This window comes from Pristiophorus japonicus, chromosome 11 (genome assembly GCF_044704955.1).
Source record: "Pristiophorus japonicus isolate sPriJap1 chromosome 11, sPriJap1.hap1, whole genome shotgun sequence".
Classification (NCBI taxonomy): Eukaryota; Metazoa; Chordata; class Chondrichthyes; family Pristiophoridae; genus Pristiophorus; species Pristiophorus japonicus.
This window is the reverse complement of record NC_091987.1, coordinates 97,688,050-97,700,294: the sequence shown is the minus strand read 5'-3', so window position 1 is coordinate 97,700,294 and position 12,245 is coordinate 97,688,050. Positions and strand designations below refer to the sequence as shown.

The 12,245-nt window shown below is 42.5% G+C and overlaps 1 protein-coding gene across 4 annotated transcripts in view; it reads right to left on the bottom strand.

The window, feature by feature from the left end:
* gart (phosphoribosylglycinamide formyltransferase) overlaps positions 1-12,245 on the bottom strand; it is a 58,440-nt gene that overhangs the window by 3,977 nt on the left and 42,218 nt on the right. For 3 of the 4 annotated variants that reach the window (XM_070893772.1, XM_070893771.1, XM_070893773.1), the window contains exons 13-20: positions 11,341-11,450; positions 11,014-11,212; positions 7,917-8,168; positions 6,990-7,142; positions 5,950-6,153; positions 4,260-4,403; positions 3,265-3,395; positions 261-402 (exon numbers count right to left, since the gene is read on the bottom strand). In XM_070893772.1, coding sequence (XP_070749873.1) covers positions 261-402; positions 3,265-3,395; positions 4,260-4,403; positions 5,950-6,153; positions 6,990-7,142; positions 7,917-8,168; positions 11,014-11,212; positions 11,341-11,450 — 1,335 coding nt within the window. Of the gene's footprint in view, positions 1-260; positions 403-3,200; positions 3,396-4,259; positions 4,404-5,949; positions 6,154-6,989; positions 7,143-7,916; positions 8,169-11,013; positions 11,213-11,340; positions 11,451-12,245 lie in introns of those variants that run through there. The other variant, XM_070893774.1, reaches the window with a different exon arrangement.

The following is a 12,245-nucleotide window of genomic DNA, read 5'->3' as shown; positions in this document are numbered from 1 at the left end:
TCCGAACAGATAATAACTTGTGGGGAGAGACAAACAATTAACTGGAGCACACTATACTCTCACTCAACAATGGTCTCAAGATTAAGGTCAATATCTTAACCTTAATACTACTAAAGTATCAAATTTGATGTTGTGAAATATCTTTATACTTCTGTGTGCTTGCTCATTATTCAGATTCCGAACATGCCAAAAAAAATCTTTACTTCTGGGGCTACTAGTAGACAGTTCAGATCAACTGGGGGGAAAATACCAATAGTTACCATTCCATTTCTTGACAAAGGGACCCGAGAGGATTCTCATAAACCCCGCCAGGCAGACCAGTTCCACAGAGAATTCCTGAAGTACCTGATCAACAGTGCTGTCAAATTCAGAGCGGCTTCCATATAATTTATGGTCAATTACCTACAGATTACCAAATGTAAAGGAATTCAATCAGGTAAATTATAGGAATTGTAAAAAAACAATTGCTAATATTAGAAAATGGAGCTTAAAAATATAACAACTTGTATTTATATAGCACCTTTAATGTAGTAAAACGTCCCAAGGCGCTTCACAGGAGTATTGTAAGACAGAAATTTGACACCGAGCCACACAAGAAGAAATTAGGGCAGATGATCAAGAGCTTGGTCAAAGAGATAGATTTTAAGGAGCGTCTTAAAGGAGGAAAGCGAGGTAGCGAGGCGGAGAGGTTTAGGCAGGGAGTTTCAAAGCTTGGGGCCCAGTCAGCTGAAGGCTCGGCAACACAGGATTGAGCGATTTATAATAAGGGATGCTCAAGAGGGCAGAATTTGAGGAGTGCAGATATCTCAGGGTGGGGTTGGGGGTGGGGAGGAGTTGTGAATCTATCATCATACGCAGTCCCTCGAAATCGAGGAAGACTTGCTTCCACTTTAAAAGTGAGTTCTCATAACTGTACAGTCCAATACAGGAATTACAGTCTCTGTCACAGGTGAAGGAAAGGGTGGTCGGGAGCCTGATTTGCCGCACGTTCCTTCCGCTGTCTGCGCATGATTTCTGCATGCTCTTGGCGACGAGACTCGAGGTGCTCAGTGCCCTCCCAGATGCCCTTCCTCCACTTAGGGCGGTCTTTGGCCAGGGATTCCCAGGTACTGCTGGGGATGTTGCACTTTATCAAGGAGGCTTTGAGGGTGTCCTTGAAACGTTTCCTCTGCCCACCTGGGTCTCGCTTGTTGTGTACGAGTTCCGAGTAGAGCACTTGCTTTGGGAGTCTCATGTGAGGCATGCGGACAATGTGACCTGCCCAACGAAGCTGGTCGAGTGTGCTTCAAAGCTGGGGATGTTGCCTGATCGAAAACACTGATGTTGGTGCGTTTTTTCCTCCCAGTGGATTTGCATGATCTTGCGGAGGCAGCGCTGGTGGTATTTCTCCAGCGCTTTGAGGTAGGGAAGGGCGAGGCCATTGAGGGATTTGTAAACAAGGATGAGAATTTTGAAATCGAGGCATTGCTTAACTGGGAGCCAATGTAGGTCAGCAAGCACAGGGGTGATGGGTGAACGGGACTTGGTGCGTGTTAGGACATGGGCTGCCGAGTTTTGGATAACCCAAGTTTACATAGGGTAGAATGTGGGTCGTCAGCCAGGAGTGCATTGGAGTAGTCAAGTCTAGAGGTAACAAAGGCATGGATGAGGGTTTTAGCAGATGAGCTGAGGCAGGGGCGGAGACAGGCAATGTTACGGAGCTGGAAATAGGCGGTTATCGTTATGCCGCAAAGGTTTCCACTTTAGGAAGGACGTGAAGGTTTTGGAGAGGGTGCAGAAGAGATTTGCTACAATGATTTCAGGGATGAGGGATTAGTTATGTAGATAGACTGCAGAAGCTGGGGTTCTTCTCCTTAGAGCAGAGAAGGCAAAGAAGAGATTTCATAGGTGTTTAAAATCATGAAGGGTTTAAGATAGAGTAAATAAAATCTAATTCCAATGCTGAAAGTTTCATTAACCAGAGGGCAAGGATTTAAGGTGATTGGCAAAAGAACCAGAGGCAACATGAGGAAAAACCTTTTTACGCAACAAGTGGTTAGGATTTGAAATGCACTGCCTGATAGGATGGCGGATACTGATTCAACAGTAGCGCTTAAAAGAGACTTCTTCTGATGTCAAATGTGATCACAGAACTGTGTCTCTGCCACCTATAAGGCATGGTGCTATTTGCAGTAGCTAAAATTTCATATTTATAATAGAGGTACCAGACAGTCCAACTCTACAGGTTAACAACCAGGTATTCCATTAAACTTCTCAAGGTCAGTGCATGGGCTGCTGTTTCAAAATTGATCACAGCTCAATTGTTAATTATTACTGTATTTGTATAATTAAAGCAGTTGCTTCCTATCCACATTTAACAGTGGACAACCCAAGGGACCTCCACTCTACCCCATTCATCTTCCATATAGATACTCCTATATTCATTTAACACCAAGTTCCCTCACACTTGCACAAAGCAGGCCCAACACCTGTCCCCATAGACCTCATTCAAAACCAAGGACCATGACTCACACCCTCTTCAATTAGTGTAATGCTCATCATGTGTCTAAAATAAAGCACGCTGACAGAAATGTACTACTTAAACTATGTCCTAATACCGCAATGATACTTTATAGATCATATTTACCGGTGTATGTATCCAACACTTCTGTCGTTCTGCTCACTATATATACTGAAAATGCAAGTTAAAAAAGGCCAGGTGATCTACTTCCAAGTCTCTCACCAACATGGAGATGACTTCAAGTTAACATCTTTATGTTTTGTGCCGCACTCCACAATTTAGTCGCCATCCAATTTTCTTTTATTCTTGGACGGGAAAAGAAAGCAGAGAAAGAGGAACCTAGGCCCCTTTTCTGCACCTCTAATGAGCCATACAGCTGAAATTTGGAATCAATGTGTGGCAAATGACCAGGATCACCGTGTATATTTTACACTGGAAACTCTGCCTCATTACTCCCAATGCTAAATCTACCAGAGAACAGCAGGACCAACTTAAAACCTCCAAAGAACAGATATTGTTCAATTACTGATATACATGTAGAACCGTAATCTGGGTTTAGTAGGTTTCTAGCATTTCCATTTTACGATTTGAATCCTGAATTAAAGATCGAAGGCAACGCACCAGCTACTGGGGCCGGGGAGAATGTTACCGTCCTCGTGTTACGCGCCTGCTCCTTTACTTGGCCTTGGGGTTTACTCACATGCAACATTTACTGGTTAGATTTTGATTTTGATCAGCCCACCAGAGTGTTGCAGTGCTCTCACCCTTGTAGGAATGCAAGCACGGGTTGCTTTCTTCAGCCCCTCTACGCCAGTTTTATTGGAGATAACAATTGCTACTTCTGCACAACTTGCAGGATCCTTTGTGTGTGCTATAATGGCCTGAAGGTTTGTCCCTTAAAAGAAAAATAAGACAAATGTAAACCAGCAGCAACATGTGTTCAGGGAAACTTACCATTGAATTTCTTGAAAATGCCTAAACGTAATTCCATCTTGAGGGAAACTAACTGCAAGCTCCCAGAGATAGAAAACTCACCTTAAGGGGAAAACAGAGCTTCACCTACAATAGAACAGCTATTCCGTGAAGGCGGTCACTTGAATAATTTTCATGTCACATACAGAACTTATTTTGCTTCTTCCAGGTCGATCACTAACGCATAGAGCCCAACTTCAACAGAAGCCAACTGGCAGGAGTATTTCTTCCAGAACCTGCAAAGCTCCCTAGAAACACATCTCCACCCACTTCAACACCTTGGAATTCAGATCGAGAGAAAGCACAGAAAACCTAACAGTGTCCAGTGAATGAACCAAGGAAATAACACATGAAAGCAGCTTCCAAAACCCTGGACTGTTGAGGGATAACTCAATATACCATGCAAACTCATTAAACGTCAAATCCAAGACACGTTGAAAGGCCCATGATCAAAAAAAGATACATCGCTGCACATTTTGGTCCCATAGAGTGAAGACTCATAAGTTCCCCTTGCATATGCTCGATGAGGGCTCCCACAGCAAACAGACGAGCAGAGATCTTGTTGTTAGCAATGAGAAAGGGCATGCCACATTAAGGAAATACATACAAACTTTCTCCTCAATAAACAGCCATATTATATGTCAAATTGAACAATTACGGTTCTGGCTGGATAAAGGGAAACACTAAGCAATCCAAAAGCCCTTCCTTTCAGCTTATTCAGGGTGCAGCTGAATAAAATGTTCTTTCATCGATATAATTATTTCCACTCCACACTGGAGAAACCCACCTGTTCCGGAGATGAGAACACCCACTTTCATTTTCCGAGTCTGCCCACAATCCTGCGACAAACCATCACCAGCAGCACTTTGATCAGATTGCTGGTTTAAATGTAGTGTTTCCATGAGATTTTTAATTGCTACCTTTCCACACCCTAAGAAAGGAGAAAAAAAAAAGTGAAATACTTCTTTAAAACTGTTCTCAATCGGAATAGGAAATTGAACTGTACAGGGTGCTATCTCATAACAAAATAGACAGGCATCAACTACAATCTTTTCCAATACCTCCTTATTATAATTGAAGGCCAGGATGGTCAGCTGATTCTCAGTTATATTTTTAACTATTAGAAAAAAAAAGATCAAAATTGCTAGTCTATAAAAGGTTGGAAAGATGGGCCAAGAACAGTGTGCACATTGGTTTGATAGACAATGATAGACCCTTAGTGAACCTACATGGTTAAGTATCAGCAGGCAATCTGATCATGGAGGACATCACATCACAACTGAGTCCAATCCGGTTCTCACCCGACATCCACACTCATACTTAGAATCAGAGTGTTTACAGCACGGAAGGCCATTCGACCCATTGAGCCCATGCCAGTTCTCTAAAAAAGCACTTCAGCTAGTTCCACTCCCCTGCCTGTTCCCCATAGCCCTGCAATTTTTTTCCCCTTCAGCTACTTATCCAACTCCCTTTTGAAAGCCGTGATTCAGTCTGCCTCCACCACCCTTTCAGGCAGTGCATTCCAGATCCGAACCACTTGCTGTGTAAAAAAGTTTTTCCTCGTGTCTTCTTTGGTTCTTTTGCCAATCACCTTACATCTGTGACCTCTGGTTCTTGACCTCTGCGTCTTCTGCCAATGAGAACCGTTTCTCTCTACCTACCCTGTCCAGACCCTTCATGATTTTGAACATCTCTATCAAATCTCCTCACAATCTTCTCTGCTCCAAGGAGAACTGCAGCTTCGCCAGTCTATCCACATAACTGAAGTCCCTCATCCCTGGAATTACAGAACGTGTCCGCCCATTCCATCAGCCTGTCTATGTCCTCTTGAAGTCGATCATTCTCACCGAACACTATACTTCCAAGTTTTGTGTCTTCTGCAAATTTTGAAATTGTACCCTGTACACCCATGTCCATGTTATTAATATGCTGGAATCAATAGGTAGCGTTCAGGAGTGGAATCACTGGCTGAAGTATCCCCTTCTACCCCAGAGATACTGAGACCCTAATTGAGACCAGCTAATTTAGTAGAAGTTACACGTCCAGCTAGCTTCCAGCTGAGGTTACAGGAAGTGATCAGGAGTGGGAACTTTGTGTGTTGTCTCCTTAGCCCCAACCACCAAGTTCAACGCTCACAAACAGTCTCCCCCCACTCTGCCTGAGAGATTGGCTTACTTAAAACAGACGAGGGATCAATTGAGAGACTTTCCTGGTCTGTGTGTGTCAGTGCTACACCATGTGGTGCATTTAGCCAATGCACCATCGGAACAGCTGATGACTTTCAATTGCTAAACGCCAACTCACTGTGAATTCAGGAACAATGATTGTCAATGCAATGGTAGGCAAATAATTACTGTTATAAATAATTAAGCTTTACCAGCCTAACCTAATAGGAAATCAGCAGAAACTCCAATAAACAGCATTCTTGACAGCCTGCTCCTTCCCCATGTGTACACAGTTAATGGACGATAAGTAACCTGTTTTATGCGGCACAACTTTTCCGATGGTCCATGCCTCGTAGTGGCTTTGTACACTTTGCAGCACGTCGTCAGTTTTCTCTTTATCCACTACAAGTACAGCTCCAACTCCACAGTTAAAGGTGCGAGCCATCTCCTCTTCAGAAAGGGCCCCATCTCTTTGTAGCCACGAAAAGATTTCAGGAATCTTCCAACATGATGCATCTTTTAAACGTCAATCAAAGGTAGCATTGTAAGTATTCGAGGAGAATTTGAAGTTCCTCAGAGTTCACACATTTTGTTGCTGATTCCTTTCCCCCACAAGATGAATGCACTCTCTCAGCAACAGAAGTATTTAGAAAAAGAGATTTTGGGTAATTGCAAAGTAAAAGATTATTCAATACTTAAAAGCGTATTGATTGTATAATATCACAGATTAAGGTTTTTTTAACTGGACTGGACTAAAATACAAGCTCTGAAACCGAGGCTCAATCCAGCCCTGAGAGAAGGAATTCAAATCTTCTCGCTACGCCAGTTGCAAAAGTCTTAAGTGAAGTTGGATCAGGCCATTCAATCCCATTGGGGTGGACATGAATCCAGAGTACAAGACTGGCAGTTATTCACAAAGTTCTCAGAAATTAAAAGTAGCTGGTGTGGGATACAACAAAAGTCACATTGGTACAGTTCTATTCTGATAGTTAGGTAATTCAGAGGGAATTTTATCCTACTCACAGGATGTCCAATGAGATAGACAAGATTGGGATCTGAATCAGTCCCATCCCAATGGGACTTCAATGTGCTATTAGAGCAACTAGTCCCAGTTTACAATTAACGAAGATTATTAAATTCTCTCTTATACCCTCCCCTTCACAGTTAATTTTGGCATCAACAGAACAAAGAGATAGATATTTAATTAGCATGAAAAGTTATTAAAGGATATGTAAAAAATGCAGGAAACTGGGATTGAAAAGGTAGAGCTACCATGGCTAACAAAAATGCCACAGAAATTGATGGGCTGAATGGACTACTCTTTCTACTACAATATATCCACAAGCGCTCACCTAATGCAACACCAAGATTTTCAGGAAGAACTCTGGGAATATTTTCTAGCAGTCCACCTCCAGTGATGTGAGCATAAGCCTTCACATGCCCCAGGTGCAGAATTGGCAGCAAAGCCTTAGCATAAATTCTGGTTGGTGTCAGCAGCACCTCTCCTATAAAAAATTAAAGGAAGATCTTTACAAACTTAAGTTCTATCGTCAAATGCTATAAGTACTCGCCTGTACTTTTAAGGCAGTCATGTTTGTTTTCTGACACGAGAACCGACGATAAAACCCAACTTTACACAGTTGAATTCCAGTAGCTATCAATTGCTAATCGGTTTTGAATGCACACTTTTTAATGCAAGGTTAACCAGACATACAAAAGGGACATTCCAAAAGCTTCTGATATTAAAGAATCTGCAGCAAGTACATTTCACTGGAAACCACCGATTTCAAAATCAGGGGAAATTAAAATACTTTTCAAATTATATTTTAAAAATTGATATCCCAAGTTCAATAGATGCATACATTAAAAGCAAAGCATCCCTTAAGACATGCTGCACAAATGGAAGTCAAAGCACGAAAATGTAAAAACTTCGGGATACTGTCCATTGAATGTATTCCCTAACTTTTGGTTGAGGGTTGCAATCCTAGTACCCTGTAGTGACTTGCTTGAGGATTGCTCTCACACACCCACCTTAAGGCCCCTTCATGTGCTTATTTCTAAACAGCATGTGTAATATTTGTTCACCCTTCAAAAGGGTCACATCCAGTGGGGGAGAACTGCAGGGCTTGGCTAAAGGCTATATCAGAGGCTCAGAAGGACCAACGTTGGCCTGTTGGCTGTATAATCAGTTTCCATGATGTAAAACAATCGTCAAGTTCAAGATGTAGATGTTTTGTTGTAAAGGCCTCATAACACCCACATTTAGTTTTAATCCTTACCGAGTGTCTGTGAACCATAGCTGCACGGTGCTGGGGAGGAACACTGTAAAGAGGACTTCTCCAAAATTGTTCGAACAAGACTAAAGCCATTACTATGGAGACCAGACGAAGCAACGCCAATGATGACGTCGCCAGCACAGATGCGCTCCAGCTGTGGAAGCATCTGTCCGCGTTCCACTGCTCCCACTGCAAAGCCAGCCAGATCATACTGTCCTGGGGAATACATCCCTGGCATTTCAGCAGTCTCACCCCCTACAAAACAGGTAGAAGAGAGATTAAAACCACTACTGCTAAAATGGTCATAACAATGTTAACAGAACTGGGCAGCAACACACAGAAAAAAAGAAACAGCCTGTAAAATGCATAATTCTGTGTAACTTGCATTTATACAGCACCTTTAACATAACCTTTTTTTCTTCAGAAAAGAGAACTTAGAGGTGACCGGATAGAGGTCTTTAAAATTCTAAATGGGTTGGACAGGGTAGATGTGGAGAGAATATTTCCACTTAAGTGAATCCAAAACTAGGGACCAGAAAGGCGAGATAGTTACTAATAAATTCAATAGGGAAATAAGGAGAAATTTATTTACTCAGAGAATGGTTAGAATGTGGAACTCGCTACCACAGGATGTGGTTGAGGCAAATAGCTTAGATGCTTTCAAAAGGAAACAAGATGAGTACACGAAAAAAAAAATAGGAGGATATGCAGAACGGCGGAAATGAGGTAAGATGGAATGGGAGGAGACTCGTGTGGAGTATAAATACCAGCACTAGTTGGGCTGAAAGGCCTGTTTCTGTGCTGTATATTCTATGTAATATGTCCCAGGGCGCATCACAGGAGCATTATCAAACAAAATTTGACACGAGCCGCACAGGCGACCAAAAGCTTGGTCAAAGAGGTAGGTTTTAAGGAAGAGAGAGAGGTAGAAAGGTTTAGGGAGGGAATTCATTTCTTCACAGTAATTTCACAGCACAAAGAAAAACATTCAAATTTTATGCTTCGCTCTTCTGAAAATACTGACTCCTGCAGTTCCATGGGTACCTTACCAATCTGATCCTGTACTGTGAATATCAGAAGGATATTTGGCCATAGAGGCATCACAGCCAAGTCTAATCTTGCCCATGCATATTTGCTTTCCAGCAAAGTAAGGAGTGCACCCCCCCAGCTGATTTTCCCCTCTCTAGCCCTGGTTTACTGAGGTCAAATGTCGTGCCCCCACCGCCAACCCGCTCGAGATCAACTAACTCAACAAAGACGAAGGAATCAAACCCAAGACGCCCTGGTCTGTATGGCGCACTACCACATTTGACAGCACATTCATCAAATGAGCCACTGGAAATTTTTCAAAATATTGTTAATTATACCAATCTAGAATGTTCCTCTCTCCTTTTATTGGGCAGAGAATTATCAACTAACTGGCTCCATGTTCTATAATAATCTTAAGCTGGTACCTAAGAAGCACACAAAAGTGTTTTAAGATACCGTACTCTGATTTTCAAATGTGTTCAGAAATGTGACACCATAAAACTGATTTGTATTATGGGCATCACTACCAATGTCCTATTTGAAAGATCAAGTTTTAAAAAAAATCATGAATTGTTATTCAGATCCATTACATGATGGTTCTGCAAGTGTATACAACAACAACTTGTATTTATATAGCACCTTTAACGTAGTGAAACGTCCCAAGGCGTTTCACAGGAGTATTGAGACAAAAATTGACACCGAGCCACATAAGGAGAAATTAGGGCAGGTGACCAAACGCTTGGTTAAAGTGGTAGGTTTTAAGGAGTGTCTTCAAGGAGGAAAGAGAGGTAGCGAGGTGGAGAGGTTTAGGCAGGGAATTCCAGAGCTTAGAGCCGAGGCAACAGACGGCATGGCCACCGATGGTTGAGCGATTATAATCAGGGATGCTCAAGAGGGCAGAATTTGATGAGAGTATACATATGGAGGTGGGGGGGGGGGGGGGGGGGGGTGGGGGAGGGATTGTGAGGCTGGAGGGGATTACAGAGATAGGGAGGGGCGAGGCCATGGAGGGATTTGAAAACAAGGATGAGAATTTTGAAATCGGGGTGTTGCTTAACCGGGAGCAGCTGAGCCACACAAGCCGAATGTGCCGATCTCATCCAGAATAGCGGTAACTGCTCGACCAGCATATCGCCCAAGCAATGTTCCCATTCATTTGTGTTTTGGGGCGTGCCGCCCCTTTAAGGGGCTGCTTGGACCATTCAAAATACCACGCATGTGCGGTTTTTGCCATTGAAAGGCTGGCAAGCCAGCTGAGCAGGAGGTCCAGAGAGATGTGCAGCCGCACAGCTTAAAGGGGACATTGCTCCCAAGGTTCAATAACCTTTCCACTAGGTGAGGAACCGGAGGAAATGGGTACCTGAGGAATTGTACACCAGCAAAGAAAAGAGGAGAGAAAATTAGCACGAAAAGGTTAGCACATTAAATTTCAAACGGAAACTGTTTTCCACTAATGTTCAGTGAGCAGAAAACTCAGTAAGGAAGTAAACATCTACTCAAATCTAATTTGGCTGCCTTTTCCTTGTATCCTGCAGCCAATCTGCGCACAGCAAGATCTGGCAAACAGCAATGAGACAGATGACCATTTAAGCTGTTTGAGTGAGTTTGTTTGAGGGATAAATATGTGTGGGAGAATTCACCTGTTCTTCTTCAAAGTGTCATGGGATCTTTTACATCCACGAGAGGGTGGATGGAACCTTGATTTACGTCTCATCCAAAAGCCGACACATCCGATAGTGCATACCTCCCTCAGTACTGCACTGAAGTACTAGCCTAGATCATATCTCTAGAGTGGTATTTGAACCCACAACCTTCTTAGTAGAGGCAAATGTGCTACCACTGAGCAAAGGCTGGCACGTTATCATTTCATTATTATGTTGCAACCACTGGCGCCCAAATGTTCCCCTGCAATCGGGTCACTTACTTCCCCAGCTCATTAACCAAAACCAGATCTAATACTTGAGCTTCCTTCATTGGACTTGTAATATATTCATGTAGAGAACAGTCCGAGTGTTTTCTCATTTTGACCAACATCATCGGAAATAGTATTCGTACGACAGTAATGCCTTACCTAACAGTGCGCATCCTGCCATTTTACAAGCCTCTGCAATACCAGCAATCACAGTTTGTGCCACACCCACATCCAGTTTACCACAGGAAAAGTAGTCGAGAAAGAAAAGTGGCTCTGCCCCTTGTGCCAGAATATCATTTACGCACATCGCCACCAGGTCCTGACCCAACGTGTCATGTTTATTGTACATCTGGGCAATCTGTCCACAGTCAAAATGGGATTAGAACAGGAAGAGAAAAACGAAAATAAAATTAAGATTAATAACACCATGGTATATGTACATTATAATTCTATTCCAATTATAGTTCTAACATATGCAAATGACACCTTAAGTTTGGTTCCAACGCCATCAGTTCCAGAGACTAGGATTGGATCAGAGTATCCAGCTGCTTTTAGATCAAAGGTGCCTGCAAATCCTCCAAGCTCGGCATTACAGCCTGGGAATTAGAAACAAACGATTTCTTAGAATCAGAGGTTTCATCACTGAAGGAGGCCATCTGGCCCAATGTGCCTGTGCAGTGCTAGCTCCACATTGGAGCTGTTTATTCAATTCTGTTTCACCAGAGCACTGAATAGTTAGTGCTTATCTAATACCTTTGTAAATGTTGAGTAACTCAGCTTCAATGGCCACTTGCAGGAATACATTTTACATTCCAGCATCCTTTGCGTGATGAAATTCCTTCTAACTTTCCCCTTTATGGTTTTAGTACTCAGTCTAAGTTTATGCTCCTGTGTTACCCAATTCGTTGATCTGTGGAAATAATTTTTAACTGTTTACCCTCTAAAACTGTTTCATAACTTAACTCCCCCTTAATCTTTGCTGCTTCACTGAAGACACCCCTTGGTTTTCCAAGTCTTTCAAAGTAACTCTATCTGCCCATTTCCCCAGTATTACCCTCGTACATTTACATCGCCCCCCCCCCCACCATGGTTCCAGTATCTTTTCTACAATGGATTGTCCAAAACTACTCTCAGTATTCCAAATGTGGCCCAAAGTCTTCTACAAATTCATCACCACCTCCTTAAAAAATGTAATATTGCATCACAATCCCATTAAAGTTACATTTTCTTTGAAGTACAATTGAATCCATATTAAAAAACATTTAATTTCCCCATTAATGCAGTTTCCTCCTCGGTATTTATTCCCTAGCTGGTAAATCGAATGGGCCACTGTGAAATGCCTTCCATCTCGTTGTGATATTTTAGGTTGGGGCGCTCCACTTCCCTTTGGG